The sequence below is a fragment of the Hemicordylus capensis genome, chromosome 2 (genome assembly GCF_027244095.1).
Source record: "Hemicordylus capensis ecotype Gifberg chromosome 2, rHemCap1.1.pri, whole genome shotgun sequence".
Classification (NCBI taxonomy): Eukaryota; Metazoa; Chordata; class Lepidosauria; order Squamata; family Cordylidae; genus Hemicordylus; species Hemicordylus capensis.
Genome location: NC_069658.1, coordinates 25,572,641 through 25,598,782, shown reverse-complemented (window position 1 = coordinate 25,598,782; position 26,142 = coordinate 25,572,641). Strand labels below are relative to the sequence as shown.

At 41.4% G+C, this 26,142-nt stretch overlaps 1 protein-coding gene across 5 annotated transcripts in view; it reads left to right on the top strand.

Moving 5' to 3' along the window:
- Positions 1-25,888, top strand: part of NADK2 (NAD kinase 2, mitochondrial) — a 44,252-nt gene extending 18,364 nt beyond the window's left edge. For 2 of the 5 annotated variants that reach the window (XM_053296226.1, XM_053296228.1), the window contains exons 2-12: positions 28-116; positions 8,407-8,495; positions 9,650-9,731; positions 13,601-13,684; positions 16,357-16,493; positions 18,423-18,501; positions 19,101-19,244; positions 20,558-20,613; positions 20,701-20,754; positions 21,772-21,895; positions 24,065-25,888. In XM_053296226.1, coding sequence (XP_053152201.1) covers positions 28-116; positions 8,407-8,495; positions 9,650-9,731; positions 13,601-13,684; positions 16,357-16,493; positions 18,423-18,501; positions 19,101-19,244; positions 20,558-20,613; positions 20,701-20,754; positions 21,772-21,895; positions 24,065-24,203 — 1,077 coding nt within the window. In that variant the 3' untranslated portion in view covers positions 24,204-25,888. Of the gene's footprint in view, positions 1-27; positions 117-8,406; positions 8,506-9,649; positions 9,732-13,600; positions 13,685-16,356; positions 16,494-18,422; positions 18,502-19,100; positions 19,245-20,557; positions 20,614-20,700; positions 20,755-21,771; positions 21,896-24,064 lie in introns of those variants that run through there. The other 3 variants (XM_053296227.1, XM_053296229.1, XM_053296230.1) reach the window with 3 other exon arrangements.
- The last annotated feature ends 254 nt before the right edge of the window (positions 25,889-26,142 follow it).

Sequence of the window (26,142 nt, the reverse complement as noted above, 5' to 3'; positions counted from 1 at the left end):
ACATTGCAAAATTGTTCTCTTTCACAGCTTGCCTTAAAGGGGTCCAATTACAGTGGACTACTAGAACGACATCGTATTCATACCAAAAATGTGGAGCATGTTGTAGATAGTCTAAGGTAAGGGAATATATTGATAATTTTGATAATCTTTTCGAACTAATTTCAGTGGACAGAGGTTCCTGAAATTTGACACATTTTATGCCCACTAACAATATGACTCAGATCCAGCAAATCCATTTTACACACATAATGGGGATTGCTTGTATGCAGCCTACCTCTTCATTTTCTGTTTATCAGCTGCCAGCATAGGACCACATGCTGTTTCTGATTTGCTCCTGAATTTCAGAAACACCTTATAGATCTGGATCATGATCCGTTGAGCTCCATTAGTAATGGGTTCTGTGCCTGTGTGGAACTTTCTCGGTGTGGAGTACCACAGCTCACCATGGTGTTTCTGTCCTACCTCACATTATGATATCACTATGACCACATAGGTGATTTTTAAGGTGGGAGGAACGCCACTCCCTTAGTTCCTTTTCATCCGCTGTAGCAATCGGTTACTCGTTTGCTGCGGCTCCTCGTTTTGGTTCCTCTCCGTGTGTGAGTTCTTCTTCTTCTTCTTCTTCTTCTTATTATTATTATTATTATTATTATTATTAATAGATTTCTTGGCTTCTAATGAACTTCTGACTACAATTATGGATAGCCCTAGTGTGAAAGAGAAAAAAGATAGAGGAAAAAAACCTTCAAATGTTGATCAAAGTGTAGAGGTAAGTTTCCGTCGAAAGATGGGCACGATCTATGTCTACTATGCTTTAGAGAAGGGCATAATACCATAGCATGTAAAGTCTGCATGTTGTTCTCGAAGCAGACAAGACATAACAGGGAGCTCAGACTAAAAGCTGCTCTATATGACGACGGTTTGAATGTTTTGAGCCCCTCAACATCCTTTAACATGTGATGGGGTAGGCCTTTCAGAGCAACCATCTGGCCCAAGGACTACACAATCAGAATCTAAATCCTTGGCCTCCGCTTTTAAATCACCAAAGCCTCCTAAGAGGCTGAAGGAAAAGCTGACCATGGAAGCGGCGACTGAACCAGCCAAAAAGAAGAAAAAGACCTCTGTCTCGGAGAACACTCCATCTCCTATGAGAGGAGAGGAAATTAGACATAGTGGGGCAGAAAGATTTAGTCAACAGCCTGCTTATCAGTTAATATTCCAATTACTCCACCTGCATGGTGAAATACAATCACTCACTCTGGGATGCAGTAGAACAAGAATTAGATACTCTCCCACTGTCCCCTCTAAGATGTGTGTTCGCTCACAGGTCTTAGAGTCCGCTAAGGTTGAATCAGGAAAGCCCTATTCTGAATGCAGGTGCATTCTAAGTATCTAAGGTTAAAGATCCCGCTTATGTTGAATCAGGAAAGCCCTATTCTGAATGCAGGTGAGCGCACACAGCCTTGATGCTGCCGCCCAGAACAAAAGCTCATTCCACACAGAGATGGAAAAAAATTAGAGGGACCACTTTACTCTCGCCAGAAGAACTTAAAGTGCTCTTCAAGCAGGGCATGCCAAAATAATCAGCACTGACTCTTCAACAGCTAAGTGCAGCTAAGCACCTTGCAGAGTCTGAACCCAGGGTCATGGCTTCGGCAATTATCTTTGATCTGAATTATCAGATCAGCTTCGTTGCAAATTGATATGAAGGACAAGATAGAAGGACTTCCTTTTGACAGAAAGGGCCTGTCCGGTGAGCAGACAGATTCCACCATGGAAACGCTGGGGGTGGGGTGGGGAATCAAAATTTACGGCAAGAACGTTCACCACTTCTGCTTCAACATCCTACCCATCAAAATATAAGTCATACTCCAGACCAAAATCAGGTTATAAGTAACAGGAGAGAAGAGACTACAGGAAGCCCTACAACAAACGCCTGTATCAAAACAAGAATAAGGGCAATTGGGGCCAATGCACAAAGCAAGCAGAGTCACAGAAACAGTATCTTTGAAGCTTGTGCGAGTCCATCGGCCATGCTAGTGACTCCACACCCCAACCAAACCACTACCATCTCCAAGGCACCTCAGTTGCCAATACCATCTCTAGGGCACCAGTGACACCAATCTCTACTGTTAGATCCATGAAACTGGCAAGCCACGCCCCTGCATGGCAATGCAACATCGCATCATTGAGTTCTCCAGATAATATCTGCAGGTTATGCCTCAGAGTTCAAGAAGAGACCACACTTTAGGGGGCTTTGCTTTACACAAGTGATACCAGCTCTGCAGGAAGAGGTAAAGGAGTTTTTAGCAAAAGGGACCATAGTCCCTGTGTGAAGGACACAAAGGCGGGAAGTCTTTTACTCCCGCTGCTTCCAGATCCCCAAACAGGGAGGAGGAATACATCCAATAATGGACTTAAGACATCTGAACAAGTTCATCCGTGTGAGGAAGTATCGTTATGACAATGGTGCAGGACATATTACCGCTCCTGCATCAGGAATGGTGGCTGGCAACCCTCGACTTAAGATGCTTACTTTCACATTGAAATTCAGGAGACAGACAGGAAATTTCTGTGATTCATTGTAGGCAACTCCATATTTCAGGACAAGTTACTGCCCTTTGGCCTGAGCACAGTGCCACACGTGTTTACAAAGTGCATGGCGGTAATGGTGGCTCAACCTAAGGACCATGGGATTGGCTATATTTCTGTACCTGGATGACTGACTTCTAGTATCCAGGGACAAAGAAGAGTTACTTCCTTGAATATTGTATCTGTTGCAACTTCTCCAAGAGCTGGGCATAGAAGTGAATTGGAAGAAGTCTCGCCTACATCTGGTGAAGTCTATAGCCTATATAGGAGCAATTCTAGATACTCAAGAAGGAAGGTCATACTTACCTCAGGAAAGGCTCCAGACCATCAGGGACTTGATCCAAGATTTCAAAATGTACCCAACGCAGTGTGCACAACAGATTCAGCGCCTCTTGGGCCTGATGGCATCCTGCAAAACAGTCAATTATACATGATTAACAATGAGGAAGGGAAGAAGACTTCCTTCCCTTTTATGGCTTCCCATAAACAGGGAGAAGACTTCCTTACAAAACTGGAAGGCCTGTCCAAATGAAGAGAACAGAACGGAACACAAACTCTGGCAAAAGAAATGCAAGGTGACAGTAAGGGAGGCAAAAAGAGAATTTAATGAACATTTAGCCAAAAGTATCAAAGGGAATAACAAAAACGTCTTTAAATACATCAGAAGCGGGAAACCTGCCAGGGAGGCAGTTGGACCATTAGACAATGAGGGAGTGAAAGGGATTATTAAGGAGGATATGGAGGTTGCAGAGAAACTGAATGAGTTCTTTGCATCAGTCTTCACAGCAGAGGATACTGAGCGTATACTTGTTCCTGAACCAGGCTTTTTAGGGATAGAGCCTAAAGAACTGAGTCAGATAGAAGTGACCAGAGATGATGTTCTAAACTGTCTGGAAAAACTGAAAACTAGCAAATCACCAGGGCTGGTTGGCATCCATCCAAGAGTCCTCAAAGAACTCAAATGTGAAATTGCCAACCTCCTTGCTCAAATATTTAACTTATCCCTGAAATCGGGCTCTGTACCAGAGGACTGGAGAGTAGCAAATGTAACACCAGTTTTCAAAAAGGGATCCAGGGGAGATTCGGGAAATTACAGGGCAGTTAGCTTAACGTCTGTTCCAGGCAAATTGATGGAAAGCATCCTCAAGGATAAAATTGTAAAGCACATAGAAGAACAGGCCCTGCTGGGAGCGAACCAGCATGGCTTCTGTAAAGGGAAATCTTGCCTCACCAACCTTTTGGAGTTCTTTGAGAGTGTCAACAAGTGTGTGGATCAAGGTGATCCAGTCGACATAGTATACCTGGACTTCCAAAAAGCTTTTGACAAAGTTCCTCATCAAAGACTCCTGAGGAAACTAAATGGTCATGGGATAAGGGGACAAGTACATGTGTGGATTGCTAACTGGTTGAAAGATAGGAAACAGAGGGTAGGGATAAATGGAGGGTTTTCACAATGGAGGGAAGTAAGAAGTGGGGGCCCCCCAGGGATCTGTACTGGGACCGGTGCTTTTTAATTTATTCATAAATGATCTAGAAGCAGGAGTAAGCAGCAAGGTGGCCAAATTTGCAGATGATACCAAACTTTTTCGGGTAGTGAAATCCAAAATGGATTGTGAGCAACTCCAAAAGGATCTCTCCAAACTGGGAGAGTGGGCGACAAAGTGGAAAATGCGGTTCAATGTTGGCAAGTGTAAAGTGATGCACATTGGGATGAAAACTCCCAACTTCAAGTATATGCTGATGGGATCTGAGCTGTTGGTGACTGATCAAGAGAGGGATCTTGGGATCGTGGTGGACAGCTTGTTGAAAGTGTCGACTCAATGTGCGGCAGCTGTGAAAAAGGCCAATTCCATGCTAGGGATCATTAGGAAGGGGATTGAAAATAAAACTGCGAATATTATAATGCCCTTATACAGAACTAGGGTGCGACCACACCTGGAGTACTGTGTACAATTCTGGTCACCACATCTAAAAAAGGACATTGCAGAACTGGAAAAGGTGCAGAAGAGGGCAACCAAGATGATCAGGGGCATGGAGCAACTTTCTTATGAGGCAAGGCTACACCACTTGGGGCTTTTTAGTTTAGAAAAAAGATGACTGCGGTGAGACATGATAGAGGTCTATAAAATCATGCACGGGGTGGAGAAAGTGGATAGAAAGAAATTATTCTTCCTCTCCCATAACACTAGAACCAGGGGTCATCCCATGAAATTGATTGCTGGGAAATCTAGGACCAACAAACGGAAGTACTTTTTCACACAACGCATAATCCACTTGTGGAATTCTCTGCCACAAGATGTGGTGACAGCCAACAACCTGGATGGCTTTAAGAAGGGCTTGGATAACTTCATGGAGGAGAGGTCTATCAACAGCTACTAGTCTGAGGGCTGTGGGCCACCTCCAGCCTCAAAGGCAGGATGGCTCTGAGTACCAATTGCCGGGGAGTAACAGCAGGAGAGAGGGCATGCCCTCAACTCCTGCCTGTGGCTTCCAGTGGCATCTGGTGGGCCACTGTGTGAAACAGGATGCTGGCCTAGATGGGCCTTGGGCCTGACCAAGTGCAGGAGCTTCTACTCCAAAGCAGGACACGATCTGCAATCTAAATCAAAAATAATAAATATAAATCAAACAAACAAATATCTAGGATATGCATTCCAATAAGACTGGACCAAGGATCCATTGTACATGAACCCTCCTTTTCCACTCTTAAGCAGAGTGGTGGAGAAACAGCTACTTCATCAAGTAACTTGCATTCTGGTGCCAAGGCAATCTTGGTTTCCACTGGTACTTGGACTGTCCCAACACAGATACATGAGACTCCCACATTTTCCGAATCTTCTGTCATGGGGAAAAGGTCAAGTGCTGCACCCAGGGGCGCAACAAGGCTGGAGTGGGCCCAGAGACAAAATTTTAAAATGGGCCCCTCGCTGATACACACACACACTTCACATGTGAATTGCCTCTGGGGGGCCCCCCAGGCAGCCGCCTCCCCTTGCCTAATAGTAGTTACACCCCTGGCTGCACCCCAGCATAGTCTCCCTAAGGTTAACAGCTTGGTGGATAGGCTTCTAAACAAGATTATGCTAAATCAAAGAAAACCATCCATTCGTAAGAACTATGTGGGTAAGTGGAAGAGGTTTGGATACTACACAGCCTCTAAAGATTTCAATGCATTGACAACATTGGTCAAACAGGTGCTTCTCTACTTGACAGCTCTAAAGTCGGAAGGCCTGTCCAATGTATTCATCAGAGTTCACTTGGTGGTGCTGTTAGCAAAGCATCCAGGGTGGAATGGAAAGACAGTCTTCTCCCATCCTAGTTCCAAAGGTTTCCTAAAAGGCCTCACTAACCTATATTCTCCTGTCAGACAACCAATAGAACAGTGGAGTATCTCTTTGGTTCTCTCTTCTTTGAGTCTTAATTTGAACCAATGGCCACAGCAAATCTGAAGCTAGTCACCCTAAAAACTGCCTTTCTGGTAGCAATCACCACCACCCACAGGGTGAGTGAAATGACAGCTCTAAGAATGGACAAGCCATACATGTGGCTTTATCCAGAAAAGGTCCTGGTGCGAACTGACTATTCTTTCTTGCCTAGGGTAGTATCTGATTTCCTTATAAATCAGGACATTGTACTTCCAACCTTTTTCAGAAACCCTTCCATCCCTCTAGATGGAGTGCTCCATTCTCTAGCCGTCAGAAGGACTCTACTCTTCTGTCTGGCTGAAACAAAGTCTATTCACAAGGCAAAAACTTTTCATTACTTAAAACTACTGCTCCCTCCTCCTGTATAGCTAGCTTAACACCCATTAGACCAGGCCTGTTCAACTTCGGCCCTCCTGCAGATGTTGGCCTACAACTCCCATAATCCCTGGCTATTGGCCCCTGTGGCTGGGGCTTATGGGAGTTGTAGTCCAAAAACAGCTGGGGGGGCCAGTTGAGCAGGCCTGCATTAGACCCACCCAAATCTCCCCACTGCAGTAGTTCAAGTCTCTTATAAAGAACTCACCTGTGACACTGCAAGGATGGTCGCCTGCTCTGGCGGTTGTCCAGGAACTAAGGGAGTGGCATTCCTCCCATCTTAAATATCAGTCATGTGGGGTGGGGAGGAAACGCCACAAGAAGCTGTGGTACTCCACACTGAGGGAGTTCTACACAGGAGTAGAACCCATTACTAATGGATGTCAATGGATCACTACCAGATCATCAGTTACAGGTGAGCAACCTGTTTTTCAGGAGAAGAGTTGGGACTGCTTTGTCTGGGGGGTGGGGGAAGCAAAAAGGCTAACTTTATGGAGCTCTGAAATGTGGCCACTGTGTTCTCAGAACTTTGTAGGGACATAGGAAGCTGCTATGTACTGAGTCAGACCATTGGTCTATCTAGCTCAGTACTGTAGTATTTAGTCAACTGAACAATATTGATTAGACTGTAAGTTTTCATATCTGTCTGGGTCAATCTGGCTATTACCAGGTGAGCTCATTTCTTGAATAACAAAAAAAGGCCTGATGGTCTGTTTCTGGTACTTCACAGGATGAGGTAATCGTAAAACATTGTACCAAATCTCATTATGTGTACATAATTTGAGGACTTTAGGGAACTGGAAAGAAAAACAAAGCCTATTGGGTGCTAAAAAGAAATCTTATTATTATTATTATTTTACATTTATATCCTGCTCTTCCTCCTAGGAGCCCAGAGCGGTGTACTACATACTTAAATTTCTCCTCACAACAACCCTGTGAAGTAGGTTAGGCTGAGAGAGAAGTGACTGGCCCAGAGTCACCCAGCAAGTCTCATGGCTGAATGGGATTTGAACTCTGGTCTCCCCGATCCTAGTCCAGCACTCTAACCACTACAGCATGCTGGCTCCACTGGAAGCCAACTCTAATGGAAAAGACATTGGCACGGTGTCCCAGCTAAGAATTGTGTGGTTTAAGGACTCTTTCATAGTATCTGCAGCTTCCGTTAAAGGGATGCTGGTATATAAAGATATAAATTAAAGACATCTAATTCAGCTAAAATAGCGATTTCAAAAATGTAATCAATCTGAGTTTGGTTTATGAAGTTTGTGGAATCTCTAAATATGATGCTTTGTCAGTGACAAATGGTTTAAGAAAATAACCAACGTATTTTGGCAAAGGTTCAAAAACAGTTATAAGCCAACACAATCTGTGTGCCTGGTGGAGTTTTTGCACATTTATGAATTTTAGCTACAATGTATTAAATCATTTGCCACTGATTTACCACTTTTGACTACTTATATTCCTGAATACATTGTAAAATTCACAAATCAATGTTATGAAAGATAGCTGGAAAAACTGCTACATGTCATAACTGTCTGAGTAATAAAAACTGATAATGCAAAACATAGTTTATTTCAGTCTGACAGTAAAAAATACACAATGAGAATATCACTAGACTTATGGTGTTGTGACTCACAACACTAAGAGAAGAGACCATATAATTTATTCTTTATATCTTGGACCTTGTGCAAATATGTCTTCCATATTTTTCTTTCTTTTTGCATCTGATATACTGTGTTTGCTTCATATTTTTCTGGTGCAACTCTCTTTTTTGCTTCTCAAGGAACAGGCACCTACATCATGCTGTAAGTTGTAGATACTATTCATGAGACTAATTTTCAGTAAATTATGCCACTGTAGTCTTGCGTAGTATTCATAGTTAACTTGTTTTTCTGCTTCCCCATTCCTAGGGCACATAGTCTAACTTTGATAAACTTGTCTTTTAACTTGAAAGCTTACATTCCTTAAACCCTGAGAACCTGAATAATAAGCAATTATGTTTCCATAAATCTAGGAATGAGAACATTGAAGTCCGTCTTGTGAAACGCAGAGAATATAATGAAGAGACTGTTCGGTGGGCAGATGCTGTTGTAGCAGCAGGAGGTATTAACTTGTGAGTGGGGGAAAGTATTTTGAGTTAAGAGTGAACTTGAATGCTTTTCTAGTGTTCTAAAGATGTGTGTGTGTTTGACAGTTCTAAGATGAAATATGTGGGTAAAGTTGATTTTGTGCCAGTGCCCTGGTTTTAAACACATGTTAACCTTGGGATTCAGTTGGCATAATTTTTGCCAGAGTTAAGACCTGACTTTTACGACTTAAGCCAGGGGTTCTCAAACTTGAGTCCCTATATGTTGTTAGGCTTTAGCTCCAATAATCTAAAGGCCATTGTGGATGGGAGCTGAAGTCCAACAACATATGGAGACTCACGTTTGAGAACCCTTGGCTTAAGAGCATGTATTTCATTTTCTCCAAAGTACGTATAATTTTGAGCCTAATGGTGCGCGGGGAAATGACTAGCAAGCCAGAGGTTGCCGGTTCGAATCCCCGCTGGTATGTTTCCCAGACTATGGGAAACACCTATATTGGGCAGCAGTGATATAGGAAGATGCTGAAAGGCATCATTTCATACTGCATGAGAGATGGCAATGGTCAACCCCTCCTGTATTCTACCAAAGACAACCACAGGGCTCTGGTCACCAGGAGTCGACACAGACTTGACGGCACACTTTACTTTACATATAACATTGCAATAGCTAATTTGTATGCCCATGGAAACAAAGGGTAGGGGAAATCCCAAATTCACTCTAGTTGCAGGCTTGCTGCTGTACCAGAACGGAAAGTTTAGATACCTAGAATTACTTCAGTGAGTATTTTCATTACTTTGTGCTCACACAATCAGTGCCTTAGTCTGTTATGACAATGTAAATTGCTTTCTGTAAGGGACTCTCAGCAAATTGTACTTCTTACATCTCTATTAAACTGATTTGCCATCATTTAAGTTTGCATTTTAAAGTTTATCTCAAAGCACTAGTTACATTAAAAAAAAAAAGACAAACTACTACTTCTGAAGCATGTAGTAGAGGTTGTTAAGTAGACTCTGTGTGCACTCATCCAGCCAGGAATTTGTGTTCTGCATTAGTTTTAACATAGTTTAGTACAAAAGGCTTAACGTTTGTGGGCATAAACCTGTCTATATGTGAACACTTCAATATTCTTATGTAAAAGTAATCTGATCTCAAACTTTGCATTCCACTTAGGTGATGGCACTATGCTTTTGGCAGCCAGTAAGGTGTTGGATCGATTAAAACCAGTTATTGGAGTAAACACAGATCCAGATAGGTGAGCCTTAGAATCACAGTTACCTTGTTGTGTTATACATCTGGTGGTAGTTCGAATACCATAAAAATGTATAGTGGACTTTATATTGTCAGCATGAATGTGTTTTGTTACCAGTTTTATTATTATGCATATCTGTGTGTGTGTGTGTATTGCATGCAGCATATTTTCCAGTTATTATTTTTGTAAAATTTTATTGCTTTTGTGACTTCTGCAATGTATTCAGGAAAACCAGTAGTCAGAGACTGAATCTGTGGCCAGAGGAAAGCTGGTCTTATGGTCGCAAGCATGACTTGTCACCTTTGCTAAGCAGGGTCCACCCTGGTTGAATATGAAAGGGAGACTAGAAGTGTGAGCACTGTAATGTATTCCCCTTAGGGGATGGAGCCGCTCTGGGAAGAGCAGAAGGTTTCAAGTTCCCACCCTGGCTTCTCCAAGATAGGGCTGAGAGAGATTCCTGCCTGCAACCTTGGAGAAGCCACTGCCAGTCTGCAAAGACAATACAGAGCTAGATAGACCAATGGTCTGACTCAGTATATGGCAGCTTCCTATGTTCCTAATGCAGCCAAATGTGTACACTAAATAACATTTTTTGTGTCCAATGGGGAGGGGCAATTTTTGGTCATTCCCCTTTTCTTCAGCAGGACCCCCAAGGTTATATTTTCAGGAGGCACAGAAGGATGTAGAAGGAAGAGGGAATGGCAAACATTGCCCGCCCTCCCTAGTTGTGTGGACAAAATATTATTTGGTACACACAGTGTTAGTCTGGATACTAACCAGTTAAGATGTTATGGAGAACCTTGTTTGTGTTCCTCCTCACACATGAGAGGAAGAAGGATTTTACAACTGAATGGGCAGTGCTGATCTCTTCTTGCCCAAGTTTGCAAATAAACCAATATTGGAAGCTGGGACATTTTCACAGCTTCCAATTCTGGATTATTAACAAACTTTTGACTAGAATAAGTAGAGATGTGTATGAGTCATATTTTGTGATCCTATTTAAGTGTGAATGGAATAGCAAAATGCGCTAATTGATTCGTCAAAACAGCAGACATTGCTGGCTGGCTCAACAAATCAACTCTAGTTGATTCAAGTGATTTGAGTGATTCAGCCATAAGGAACAATGGGGAACTTGAATCACCCCATTGTTCCCCATGGGTAGGTTCTAGGGACACCAAAGTGGGTTGGGTGATAGGGCATGATGTGTGCTACTTACCACCCAACTCCCAAAAGAAATGGGCAAGTTGGTGATTAAATTTTTTTTAATGTTTCCCAAAAAGTCTCATATGAAATCCCCATAGGATCTCATCACAGAAATCACCAAGAAATATTACACTGCTATTTTAAAAACGTTCTAGACACTGGGACTCAACAGCTGGGGGGAAGGGAGGTGGGTGCCACCAGGTGGCCACCCACCCACCAAAACAAACAAAACCCTGAAAAAAGGAAACTGAGAGCCTGGCAAGCTGGGCAGCACACACCAGCCAACAAAAGCCCCAAATTAATCCACCAGGCAGTAAACATACAGCAGCAGCAAAGGTGGCAGGGCTGCCCAAACAAACACCAGCCCAGCACCCCAGTTACTAAAGCCACTGAGGGCTGGCTACAAGCAAGAATAAGAAATACAAATAAAATAAAATATCAAGCAGCACCCAATTAAAGCCACGGAGGCTGATACCATTTAAAAAATGAAAAATATAAAAAGAAAATAAAAGCAACTGCAAATAAAAAGGAGAGGGGAAATAGAGACAGATAAGCCAGCACGCACTCTCTGTGTCTTTCTCCACTCACTGGGCCAAGCAGGCCCAGACCACCGCCACTGGTCTCTGCTCAGCGCTGCTGCAGTCTCGCTCTGATCCTTCTCTTCTGAGGCACAAAATGGTTCTCTGCCTTCAAGCAGCCCCTTAAATACATTTTGAAAGTGGACTCCACCACCACCCCCGCTCGCTTCCCTGAACCAAGGGGGGCACAGTTGCCCCTGACAACACTTGATTTGAATGATAAGCCAACCAAGAAGCAAGGAGATCTCAAGCCAATTGGAAGCCAGTGGAAGGAAACCAATCAGCAAGGGGAAAACAGCCCTCCAAAATGGTGCATGCCTCTCTAATTGATTCAGGCTTGAATTGTGGTGGATTAGAATCAAACTTGAATTAGGCCCTTTATCTTAGGGGCAATTCGATTCTAGTTCGAATAACACAAATCACCCTAATTTGAGCTCAAATTGTTTTATGTTGAATTGATTTGCACATCTCTAAGAATAAACCAGAATTGTCTGGCTCAGATGTCACAACAGATCCTGGATTATTCTTAGCCAAGACTGTAAGGAAAATCCTTTCTTTTCCTCATACATAAAGAGAGGGAGCATCTGTGCCCAAGACTAAGGGGTGTTGTGCAAACGGGGATTCAGTGCTGGGCTGGGCACAATGTCTGAACTGAGCCAGTAAGAGTAAGTTAGCAGAATAGCACAAAAGTGAATCTTCGGTCTAATAGTAGACCTGTCCTAGGTATTTAATTGGTCCTGTAGCTGTACGATATGCTCAATAGAAGTTTTTCCTTTTTTAACATCTCAGTTGTTAAAGGTATACCTAGATATTTTCCAGGAACTGTCTACCAGTTTGTTTTAAAAGATTTGCTGTTCATATTTTCTGATTCCAGGAAACATTAATCTCTGTGTTCTTGGCTCATTAATTGAAGATCCAGATCCCATCACAACTCTATATGTTGCATTCTGAGAGGCATAGATCCATCAAAATCAACATGACATTGTCTACTGCAAATATTTTTCATTACCTCTTATTAATATTCAGCATCATTCTTTTCTCATCTTTTAATACCCAAAATGTCAATGCAGATTTCAAAGCAAATTCAGCATAATGCACAGTCTTAAAGTGTGCCTCTTCCTAGTTCAAATTGGTCTGACTACAAATGTGTCCTGAGAATCCTAACATCTGTATTGTCAGCCACTTAAAGTTGGACTAAACTAAAATTTTGTCTAAAAGTAGCAAAAGCCCCACCTCCATCAGATAGATATGTTTATATTCTCATATTTAGTCCATCCTCTGAATGTATTCATTTGTTTATGTATGGTATAATGCCATGTCTTCTTTAAAAACATCAGATTTTCTATTGAGGCATCTATCTATCTATTTCTCTAAGATGTACACGTGGCTAATCACATGCATCTATCTTCTATATTTCTCTTAAGATGTACATGTGGCTAATCCCATGCATGGCAGCTCTCGCAAGAGTTCGCGAGCAGCTGCCAGATAGCCATGGGTGTGGGGAGAGAAAATGGTGGCTGCCGCTGGGCTGGTGGGGAGGGAGAGCGCCCACCGCCAGGCCAGCCAGCAGGGAAGAATGACAGGATGAACTAGGTGCGCAGATGCTCTGTGCCAGGTCAGCTAGTATAACTTAGTTTAAGTTGTAAATATTTAGTTACTTACTAAACCTTCTTGTATTTCTTTGATTTTCTCTTTCAGCAGTAGTTTGGGGCTTTATTGAAAGCAACAGGATTAATCTATTTGAACACTTTTATGCTTATAGTTCATTTGCTTTGGCTTCTATTCCTTCATTATATTTAAATTGTATTTTTAACCACATCCACTTCCAAACAAGAATCGTTATAAAATAGTACATTGGCATATTTAACAGCCATTTGAAATGGTTAACAGATTCCTCAGTGTCCCACAGACTGCTGTGTAAAAGTCAGTGATAGTTCTCCAACTACAGTTACAATACTGGATTACATTGTCATATTATTTGGGTTTTTTTGGAATGGGCAAGAAGGAACAGATCTTTGCCTGGAGGATGTAGCAGAGTATTCTGATGTCAGGCCTTATTATCATACTTTCACTGTTATATTTTATATCCAGATCTGAAGGCCATTTGTGTTTGCCTGTACGATATACACACTCATTTCCAGATGCCCTGCAGAAACTCTATCGTGGCGAGTTCAGGTAAGTAAGAGCTTGCATAACTAAAGGCAATTTGAAGTGAAAGGTTTTAAATACAAAAAAGTTTTAAGCTTAGCTTAATCACTGAACTACTGGAACCCCACTGTGTTCAAAATAGCACTTAGTTTGAAATCCTGTGTGTACATATGGTTGCATTAAAATAAAATTCAGTGCCAGTTTTTTACTAGAACTAAAGCCTTATGGATTATTAGTATAATAGATTAATGCAGCTTGTCAAGCTATAGTCAAGCCAACTTTTAGGAAAGTAGTACGTTCAGCAAGATAAATTAAGTTTACTTTAGCAAGCTGTTCCATAGTGATGCTGAATTCCTCTCTCCTCCCTTGGCTCTTGCTTCAGTGTTGCCAGTCAGCTGGTTCAGAAGGTCAGAAAGGAATCCCTGGCTTTGTGGTCAGACCCTTGCTGTGCTACCAGAATTTCCATGTTGTGCATTCTTTCTGACAATCTCTGGTGCTTCTGAAGGGTAACTTACTGAACTTCACAGCATCACTTTGAATAGAGGCTGGTGAAGGACTGGATTTAAGGCTTGTATTAAGTTATCCTCAGATATAAATAATAATATTTCTTTCCTTGTGGGGTTATTAGAAGATAATTATATTTGTTTGAGTGGCATGGAATACAGTGATTGGTTCTTGCAAATGTTAAGCTAAATGGAAGGGCATTTGTTCTAATCCCTTGAAACCTCTGCATGCTGTGTATGTGTAGACTTATTGCAGTTGATCAACTGAGTAAAAATTGGAGAGTTCTAATACTGATGACACACTATAGATATGGCTGATTAGTAGAAATTGCAAAAAGGAATGCACAGCAAGTTTGTGCTTTGAAAGAAGCGGAAAAGATAGGAGAGCTATTTATAAAAAAATCTTGCAGAATTTTGTATCTATGTCAGCATAATATAGAATAATCAGATGTGATTATTCAAGCCACCATTTAAAATGTTGTAAGTACTTCTCTCCAGACCTTTTTTTTTTTTGGCGCAAGTTAAAACATTAAGAGAATTGCAATTAAGAACAGACATTTCAACATGTATACATCAGCTTCAGGGTTCTATGTCCCACTCTTTAAAATCCACACTCTTATATCCAAAACATTCCCCAGTTTGCTTAAATACCTAATTAGTACATAAAAGAAGAGGGAGGGGAAGGTTGATGACTCACAGCTGTGCCTGTGTCCGCATTAAACTGACACAGCTGAGTCATCAACCTTCCCCATTTTCCTCCCCCTTCTTTTATGTACTAATTAGGTATTTAATGGGGAAAGTTTTGGATATAAGAGTGTGGATTTTACAGTGGTACATAGAACACTGAAGCTGACGTATATACATCGAAATGTCTGTTCTTAGTTGCAGTTCTCTTTTAATGTTTTAACTTGTGCAAAAAAAAAAAGGGTCTGGAGAGAAGTATTGTAGCTAATTCATCATGTGCATTGCATCGCCATTATATCAACAAATGTAAGTATTCAAACCTGCATGTTTTTCTGTGAACATAATTGTTTGGAGCAGAAATAGATAAGTGTTGCATCTAATGAAGTGCTAATAAGGACAACAGCTCAATTATGTGTGACGCTTATCAAATCTACAAGGTAGTCAAGGTGTGATCCATGAAGCTCTTGACAGCATTCTTAGCTATTTTTAGCAGAACTGAACAGCTTGTGTCTGTTAAAAAGTGAGACATTATATGTAAGATGGAGACTTGCAAAACCTCTTCTAAATAATAAAGAAAATATTTGTGGTAATGGTACATGGGTGCCAGTGCACAAAGAAATGTAATGAAGGGATTCTACAAGCCAAAATTAGGTTCTGATAATAGTATGTTTCCTGCACCATGATAAATGCAAAGATAACTAAAATAAGTACAGGAAGACCTCAATATTTGCAGAGGTTCCGTTCTTGGCTGCAGCCGCGGATACTGAAACTGCGGATATCAAGGCATTAGGGCAATGGCATCATGGGGCTTAGGTTCTGGGTTGACTCAAAATTTGCTAAATGTGGCTAAGATCAGTCAGATTTGGGGGAAACACAGGGGGAGGTCCTTAGCATGCTTTGCTGCTCCCCCCAAGTTGCACTGTGCCCCAGAATGCCCCCCAGTTGGCCAAAAATTGCCATTTCCCCCCTGTGTTCTTTCTTGAATGGAGCCATTTGTGGCTCTGAGAAACAAAATGGTGGCCGGAAATGAGCTCCACGGTCATTTCTGGCCACTGCAGATATGCGAGATTAATGTGTGTTTTCCCCTCCCCACCCCCCCGCGTATGCCGAGGTTGGGCGTCTTTTACCTGACTGTGGATAGCGAGGTTCTCCTGTAGTTACAGCTTGATTTTTGATCATTTAAGTTGTGTATCAGTGATGTTTTTCCTTGGCTTAGCAGCTATAAACTACAATGCACAAATGCTCTGAAATGTTTTCATTATTTTAGCTTCAAAAAATTCTTAATAGAGCATCCCCCTGTCATGTGAAGATTTAAAATAAGACCCTCTAGAAATGGCTGCCATTAGGGTAGTGTGTTTTTCTGCTATTGTTTGACTTTTACAACTTTGATGTACTTAATTGGCTCCTCAGTGGAACTATGCAGACTAATGTTCGTATATTGAAAATTGATTAAAACAGATGATCTCTTTTCAATTATTTGCACCATTGGGCTATCCTCCTCTCCTTTTAAAGATGGCAGTGGCGGCAGCGAACACGGTTGTACCTTGAAGGGACTGGTATTAACCCTGTCCCTGTTGATTTGCATGAACAACAGTTGAGTCAAGAACAGCACAGCAGGGCCCACGTTAACGAAAGATTTCAGGATCAACGTAAGTACAGTTTCTATCTTGAAATCAATCTAAATCAGACTATTACATATTAATCATATACTGTTTCTTAAAGTACTGAGCTCTTAATATATCGTCTCAAATGAGTAAGTGAAATATGACTGACATCCAGACTAGCCCTGTGCTTGTGCAAACGTGGTGCACCCATGGAGAGGGGTTGTGCTTGCTAGTTCTGCTGTTGGAAGATTGCATTCCAGACTAGTGTTGTGCTAAACACAATGCTGTTACACTAGTGCTAGGATTCTGTGCTAAAAACAGGAGAGTCTGTTCCAAAGTAGCAGAAAGGAATTTATGTATGTATGGAAAAGATGTATATGCTGCCATTCTTCATAAATGGCAACTTACAACAAAATTGATTAAGATCAGTAAAACAAGTCTCTGCAATCACAGAACTGCAGGATCTCATTAAAACAAGGAAATCACAAAGAAATAGAAGAAGGCCTGCAGAAATAGAAGTCTTCATTTGTTTACAATTAAACAAGGAAGGGGCAAGCCTGAGGTCATGGGGCAGGGCATTCCAAAGGAGAGCTGGTCTTGCGGTAGCTATCATGAATGGTCTCCCTTGCTAAGCAGGGTCTGCTCTGGGTTGCATTTGAATGGGAGAATACCTGTGTGAGCACCATAAGATATTCCCCTTAGGCAATGGGGCCGCTCTGGGAGAAGCATCTGCATGCAGAAGGTTCCACATTTCCTCCCTGGCATCACCAAGATAGGGCTGAGAGAGACTCTTGCCCATAACCTTGGAGAAGCCGCTGCCAGTCTGTGTAGACAATACTGAGCTAGATGGACCAATGGTCTGACTTGGTACTACTACTACTATTTATATACCGCTTTTCAACAAAAGGTTTCAAAGTGGATTACATAGAGAAATAATAAATAAATAAATAAATAAGATGGCTCCCTATCCTCAAAGGGCTCACAATCTAAAAAAAATCGGTCTATGGCAGCTTCCTATGCTCCTGTGAGCCAGGGCCACTACTGAGAGGGCTTGCTATTGCATCACCAACAGTCTTACTTCAGAGGGTGACGGGATGTACAGGAGAGCTAGCGTGCTGTAGTAGTTAGAGTGCTGGACTAGGACCGGGGATATCCGAGTTCAAATCCCCATTTAGCCATGATACTTGCTGGGTGACTGGGCCAGTCACTTCTCTCTCAGCCTAACCTACTTCACAGGCTTATTGTGAGGAGAAACTTAAGTATGTAGTACACTGCTCTGGGCTCCTTGGAGGGAGAGCGGGATATAAAATGTAAATAGCAATAATATATGTTCCCACAGGCCAGGCAGACCTATGTTGGAGTAGGCAGTCCCTCGGGTATTTTGGCCCTAAGCCGTTAAGAATGTCAGTTGTCCTAGGAAAAGATGTTGGTAACTTGTACAGTGTGTTGCACAACCTTGTATCTGTCCTGGAGAAGGTCTTCCATTAGCAGTTGCGCAACATCACAAAGCACAACTCTGTGCAGTTCTGCACCTTTCTTAAGCATGCACAACTTATCTTATGTTGCAGGCACAATACATTTCTGGATATCAATCCCTGTTCTACTATCCTTGTTGAAGGTGCACAGCAAGAGCACAAGACATTTCACAGCTTGAGCATCTACACAGCTATGTGACCTTGCATGTGTGTAACTTTGTTGTACTAGCACAGCTTTAATCTAGATGTCAGCCAGTATTAAGAATGGAAGTCAAATACACACAAACGGATCATAAGATTGAGGGCTCCCCTGAATAAATTGACACAATGGCTTCACACCTACAGAAAGAAGATCTGTTAATAAGGATGTTCTGTTTATAGCAGATGCTGGTAAACCTTCATATCTGTGTGCAATTCTAGTAACACTAAGCTACCTATTAATGTCTTATTGGTTTCTGGAGACACGTATTTCATCAGTGTAATTTGCCTGTATCTGCAGGGTCTCAGGTGTCTGAACCACATCTCCTGCCAGTGAGATCATTAAATGAAGTCTTTATTGGAGAATCTCTGTCATCCAGGTATGCTAGACATATATTCAGAAGCATTATAGTTTGGAATAGCATGTAAGCTGTCTGCTATTAACACAATCTTTGTGAAAGTTAATATCAGTAGTTTTGAGATACTTAATCTTTTCAAAATGTAATGGCTAGGTTTTAAGTGAAGAAAATAGTTTGGACATGCTAAACTGATTTATGTGAACTGAAAAAGTGACACTTGTATTCGATGCAGGGGGGAAACTGTCAGCTGCAGTTCAGTCTCAGTTCTTTTGATTTCCATGGCAGTAGAGCTTCATATATATGTAGGAGGAAATATTTATTTAAAATGCTGTATACACTCTCCTTGCATCAAAAGCACTGATAATTTGTCTTAATTACAATAAACCCACAACATTAGACTAGAAAATTCTAAAAGGCTTTCAAAATGGCTTGCTAACTTACTAACAATTTGCTGCATTTTTTAGAAACCTGATGATTACCAATCAAAAACCGATCTTGACCTTTCGCTTAAAAGTGTTCTAAATTGTGACATTTTCGCAGTGAAATTTTCAGCCATGTTTGAAATTGGCCCTTTTAGATTTGTATATGCCTGATGTGGGGCTGTGTTCTGTCTTATTCAGGGTGAACTATAAGTCCTGCAAACCCAGTTTTAAATTCTCCCTTCATAGGGCCTCTTATTATGAAATATCAATTGATGATGGTCCATGGGAGAAACAGAAGAGTTCAGGTCTTAATATATGCACTGGAACTGGATCAAAAGCCTGGTAAGTTGTGAATTAAAACTGGATTCAGAATTTCCATCAGGAATAGCAAGTAGCACTTTTAAATAGAAGGCGCAGTGTGCCATTACACTTTAGAGCAGGGGTCTCAAACTGCGACCCTCCTGCAGTGTTGGCCTACAACTCCTGTCATACCTGGCTACTGGCCATTGTAACTGGGAATGATGGGAATTAGTCCAGCAGTTGGAGGGCTGCAGTTTGAGACCCTTGCCTTAGACACGGTGTACCTTTGTAGGAATGATCCCATGAAACAATGGAGTCAATTGAGTTTTCCCTTATGCTAGTGAATGTCCTGTAGGGCTCTTCTCTTTGCTAACAATGCAGCCTGACCCTGCTAAATTATAGGCTACTTTGATTGATTGGTATTTTATTTGATTTATATACCGCCCTTCCAAAAATGTCTCAGGACGGTTTTGAAGTTCCAGTTCAAAAAGATTGTGATGCAGACACAGTGCTGTGGGGAGACTTACTGTGTCAAGAAAACTGAGAACAGGAGAACATAAAATCTACTTATTGGGTGTGCAAAGCCAGTTGTGCAACTTTCTGGCCTATAGTCTTGCTCACTAAAGCACTTCTGGTTGTGCTACTCTTTATGGACCAAGAACCAATATGAAAGCTAAGAAGCAGCATGTAGTGCAGCCTTCTGGAACTGTTCCACCATCAGTCAGGTGCTCCTTGTACACAGAAAATAAGGAGAAATAAATTGCTGTCTGGCATTCACTAGGGGTGTGTATCTTGGTTGAAAAGTATAATGCCTTGGAAATTCTCTAAATATAGTATTAACTTTAACAGCTTCCTTAAATGTTACACAGATATTTTCCAGTGATTAGGGGATTCAGAGAATGCTGTTTAGATAGCAATTATGCTAGAAGATGTAGTAAAGTGTTGGATGAAATGTTAATATTGTATCCAGTTAGTTTAAATTCTGAGGTTGTGTTTAAATCTGCATAGGAAAATATTGGGCAGCATCTACACTAGTACTTGCAAAAATGCAAGTATTGAAAATCTGTTCCTGAGGGTCCTCCAGTCCTCAGGGATATATTTTGAGGGGCACAGAGGGAAGGAGGAATTCACTTTCCCCTTTGCATGAGCAGAACATCATCTGTATAAGTATTAGTTTGGATGTTGGGCATTTTATGTATTATATTTTAATTCTGCTTTTCAGCCAATAATTGGTTTCCCAAACAGCTTGCAGTAATTAAAATGAAATGCAGAATGTTGCTGGAGGAGAGGTTGTTTCTCAGCTGGAGTTGGGTCTAGGAACTTAACCAATGGTGTTTTTCTTCATTTTTTAAAAGGTCCTTTAATATCAACAAGGTAGCAAATCAGGCTGTGGAAGAAATCCTTAAGATTGGTGAGTTATCAGTGGTACACCTGTTAATTAGCTAATGCAAAACATAATCATATCTAATTGAGATTCTTCTTCCTCTTGGTTCAATAGCTAAAAGTTATGAGAACGTAAGCATCCCATTGAGCAAGGAACTCATAGAAAAAGGTTAGTGGGAATATCCTGTTAATAATTTAACATGTCTGAATTAGTCTTAGTTGTGTGGTTAACTGCAAGGAGTTTGTCCCCTTTTAACTTTTGGATAAGGCTTTGTTTTTAAGGGTTATAGAAATAAACATTTTTATGTATTTAGTGTGCATGTCTCAAGACTTTAGAGGTTTTAATTCAAATCTGAATATCTGTATACTTAATTCTCTTAGGCATGCCTTTCTAAGAAGATCACATGTGTGGCGGAACTCTCACGAGAGTTCCGAACACATGAACAGCAAGCAGTTTGGGTGGGCGGTGGAGCTGCGTGCGTGGCAGGAGGTGGTTGGCCAGCCGGCGGGCCAAGGGGAAGCGGCTGCTGCTGGGCCAGCTAGAGGGGCGAGGCAAAGCGGCTGCCAGCAGGCCAAGGGGGATAAGTGATGGGACAGGGGAAGATCCATAGTGTCCAGTGGAGCTGCGGCGGCGGCAGGAGGAGGTGGCCAGCTGGCAGAGCCGCACCGGCCAACTGGAGGCAGGGGAAAAGCGAACGGGTGAGAGAAAGAGGCGCTAGTGAAAGTGGTGATGGGGAAAGCACCGAGGATGGTCAGGTGAGAAGAGGCGGTGGTGGGGAAAGCAGGCAAGACAAAGAGGTGGCGGGGTGGGGGGAAGCGTTAAGGAGAGAAAGCAGCAGGCAGGCAGGTGGCCCGGAATGGGCCGAGAATAGGGGAAGACCCAAGGGGGAGAGAGTCAAGAACGAGGGGCAAACTAGTGACGCAGATGCTCTGCTCCCAAGTCACCCAGCTCCCAAGTCAGCTAGTAGGGTCAGGCTAAAAGCAAAATTAAAAATACTTCAGAACTGGCATTAATACCTGATGCATGTACATTTATGATTTCAAATAGATTTTTTTCATGATACTAAGTATATACTAGCTGTTACATGAAAACAAAGTATGTATAACAGTGTTCCATAAACAGCCCAACTGAGTCATCAGGCAGCTGATTGATAGAAACTGACAGTCTTAACTTCTGTACTTACAGTAACAAATGAATATAATGAATCACTGCTGTACAGTCCAGAAGAACCCAAGATGTTTTTCAGTATACGAGAACCTATTGCAAACCGTGTTTTTTCAAGTAGCCGGCAGCGGGGGTTTGCTTCAAAGTAAGTACTGGTTGCAGGTGTGTTACATTATCTGAATACAGGAATCTTACATGTGTTGCTGAAATAAATTTTTATATTGCATTTTCCCATATAATAAATGCTGTAAAGATACACTTGCCTGTTTGCCTGACATTATTGTCTAATAAGCACCCACTTGACACACAGGTATACTATGCAGGTTTAAAAATAAAATTTTACTCTTTGTAATTTCAAAGTAAAATCTAGACTTCTGACTTCACTATTTGTAGTAATAGTGCCTGAGCAGAACCTACATCTTTATTTCCAGGGAATCTTTACCTTGTAGTATGCCAACCCAGGGGTATTTTCATCCCTAGAAATGTTATACTGGTGCACATGGATTTCACGTGTACTAGGTGAAAATTGCTACAGTGCTGCCCACATCCCATTTCCACTTAAGTCCGCAGTTTTCCCAGGTGGGTAGAAAGAAATCTCAGATCCTTTGCTGATAGGATATCAACAAAGAGTTCTTTAGCCAGGCTGCCTGGTTCAGTGGTTCTAGTGCTCCTGACTGAACTGTTCCTGAACCAACACTTCTTCCAAAATAATCAGGAAGAGAATTTTGCAGACTCGGTCCTGGTTGCCACCTGTTGGCCATCATTCTTAGACTTACAGAGTTTTAGAGCTGGAAGAAACCTTGGAGATCTTCTAGTCCAACCCCCTGCTCAGTACAGGAAACAGCCACAGCTTCCTTAACAGATCTCCTGCACTCAGGAGCAACAGAGAACAAGCCCACTCCACAGTCTGTGTGATAGCCCTTCAAATGTTTAAAGTCAGATGGCCCATCTCCCCTTTAGATGGAGCTGCCTGTTATAAACCAGTGGCTTCTCTTGAAGGACCCAGATTTTGCTTGGAGGTTGAGAGGATGAGCCTTTCAGACCAAGGTTGGCATCTCACTGGGGTATAATGGAGTCCAATAATCTTTAGACAGACTCTCTGTCTTATTTTGGGTGGTGTCTTACCAAGCAAGGCAACTAAATGATCACACATTGATCTAGAAGCTTTTAAGAGGTGCATCTTTTATGATCCTGCATGTGTTTCCAAGTTCACCTCTTAACTTTCCTAGGAGCAGCACTTTGCAGAAAATTCCTCTCAAGGGTCATCATGTCAACAAACAAGTTATTTTAATTGGGAGATCTCTCAGTGGATCTTTTAGATAGAATAATCGTATGGAACTAGGGCCATAGGTCATTCTGTAAAGAAACCCAGCCTTTCACTATGCACAAGAGTAGGTCTTTTTGCCTAATCTATCCCCAAGGAAGGAGTGGCGCTTGTTAAATATTGGTTGAGCCCTCCAGTTTTACAGAAATGATCATGCCCATCAGATGTCCACATCCTTTTGGCCATTTGCTGCTCATATTGGAAAAGAGAACTCTCCATAGCTATGCTTCTCTGAGTGGTTGGAGCATGGATACTGCTCCTCGGTTCCAGAGGAAATCTCTCAATTTCACCAGAGGCACAACTGCCCCAGTAGTTTTTGAGGAAGAGCAATCTGGATGAGTTCCCACAGGTGGTCATTTGGGTTTCTGCACATTCGTTCACATGTTGTGAAGTTGGATTCCTTTGTTTTAGCCAAAGTAGCTTTAGACAAATAGTTCTGCATAGGGTCTTTGAGATCCTGTTTTGCAGGCAGTTGGGCCATGTGGTGGACTACCAATCCTGTTTTATTCTGCTTTTTGACATCTCTGAGCTGAATGCCCTCCTATCTATGAAGAGAGACAAGGAAATTCTTGAACCAGCCCTGTTTCCTTCCACTGTCTGAAATTATAAGGAGTCAGTCCATCTAATGTTTAAGGAAGCTGTTTATAGGCATGGTTACCCTCTTCTCTCTATATAGTCTCCTAAGGTGGACCTTTCCTGGGGCTTTAGGGGGATGTCTCACATCATCAACAAATTTCTGTCAGTCCAATTCCAGAGACAGAACCATTCATGAGCAGAATGCCTTCCTGCTTGTGGAAGAAGAAAAAATTCACCTAGAACGCCCTTTTTCTTTATACCAGTCAATAAATATTCTTCCACACACAGACTCATAATGATAGAACTACTCTGGTGTAAATTGTTTGTAAAATATGTTGCTTCTAGCCTTGATTGTATATGGAACTGATCCATTGACTCATTGTCCATAATATTTTTCTTTAAATGTATTTGCAGAGTTTGTATCCGCTCTCGTTGTTGGGATGCCTGTATGGTTGTAGATGGAGGAACTTCATTTGAGTTTAATGATGGAGCAATTGCATCAGTCTTGATCAACACAGAAGATGCGCTATGTACTGTTTCACTAGAAGAATGAAGAGATCACTGAAAGCATTCAGAATGAAGAGAAGGGATGCTGCACCATTTCAGATGTGAAACCTGCTTTTCAGTGTCGATGGACATTTGGGAAACAGTTGGAAATGGCTTTTCATCTCTTTGGTTTCCCAAGATTTTTTTGCCCAGTGTCTGTAACTTACTGCATCTGGTAACAGGAATGTTACCTGAAGGCTTGGATCAAAAGTCTGCAAAGTTGTGACTTGTAAAAATCTTAATGTGACAGAATGCTTTTAATACTAAGGCAGGGGTTCAAACTGGTATTAATATTAAACTGTACAGTTGTGTTGTAGCAGTCTGGTACTGATTCTGCAAAATACTTGATTGTTCCAATATACTACATCACGTTTTTTAAAAGCAAATTATGTCAAATTGAAGCTAAAATCTAGATCAGTGTTTGGTTTATTTACCCAACTAATTGAAACAACCTTTTTCTATACATCAATAATTTTACAGTTCTGGTTTGTCATAGTTGGAAGCTGATTTTTAGCACTCTGAATTTTCTACAGTCCACTAACACCTACAAAAAATCCAAGTGCATCTTGTGACTAGAAAAGATTTATTCAGTTTGAGTGATGTGTAATGTATCTTCCCTACCTTCTGTGACTATAGATAAACTCACATGAAATTATCCCCATTTTTAGTGATCTGATAAGTATGTGGTTTTTTATCACCAATCTGAATTGGGTTCTGAAAAGTGATCCTTGCTTGATGTCCCAGTAGTTTATTATTATTTTTGTCCCCAGAAGATGTGTATAGTAATACTTCTAGGCAACGTTGTGTACTTAGAAATCTGGAACTAAATCTGCATAATTAGTGTGATTACATAACACAATTTCTTTTACATTTCAAACAGGGTAAGAGTATGCATATTTGTTAAATGGATACAATTACAAGACTAATCTCCATTTGCGATAGGGAAAATGTTCAAGGATTGTAAAACTGTACTAAGTGTTGTGTGGTGAAGGGAGTCTGGCTATGACCAATTTTAAGCAAATATCACTTTGTTAGAACTCCTGTTTCTTGCCATATAGATACAATACAACAACCCACAGAACTATGATCACAGGCAAATGCTTACCATTATTTATTTAAACAAGCTGTAGAGCTGTCTTTGTAAAGGAGGTGTTCAGTAATGTATTGCTTGACAGTGAACTTAAACTTGGGCAAGATTCAGGTTGGCTGCAACTGAAAAGCTGGCTGCTCTTGCCTCTATTGCAGTTGTGAGAGTACTGTCAACAAACTCACTGCTTACATTTGAAATAGTGAGAATGAATCCTCCATGAAGAATCCACTTTAATTACAAATTAAAAGCAGTAAATAAGTTTAAGTCTTCTGGTCTTGGCAACAAGTTAAGCAGTTTTGAAGGTGTAAGTCTGCTTTACAATGGTAAATTTCTTAACAAATGGTGCAGCCATTACACAAATGGTTAGACATCTAGCTTTTTAAACTGCATTGTGAAGCTCCCCTTTAATTTTGTGTGCTGCAAAATCCAATACTGAATGGTCTGCATTGTTAGCCCTCGGGGCAGTTACTTGAAAGGATGCTATGTTGAGATCAGCGGGACTTATTTCGAAGTAAATGAGTTTAAGATAAGGATGAAAAGCAGAGAAAATGAATATTTTGTCCTGTAAATTGTTCACTTGAAATTAAGAATGCTGTGAAATAGTCTGGGCTCGTGATTGGTTTTTCATACACTTCTCCATCTGAATTCTAAGATGACTTGGGACCTGATCCATTTGCATCACTTGAAAGTTCATGATAAGTTTGTGGAGTCCTGTCTTCCCTCCTTCCACTGCATACATACAGGAATGTATGTATGTGCAGAGCTCTGTTACTCCCCTAACATCTGGTCACAGGCATGCCCACATGGCAGGGTGGGGAAGGGCTCTGAGGATTCTAGGTGAATCATGACCTTGAAC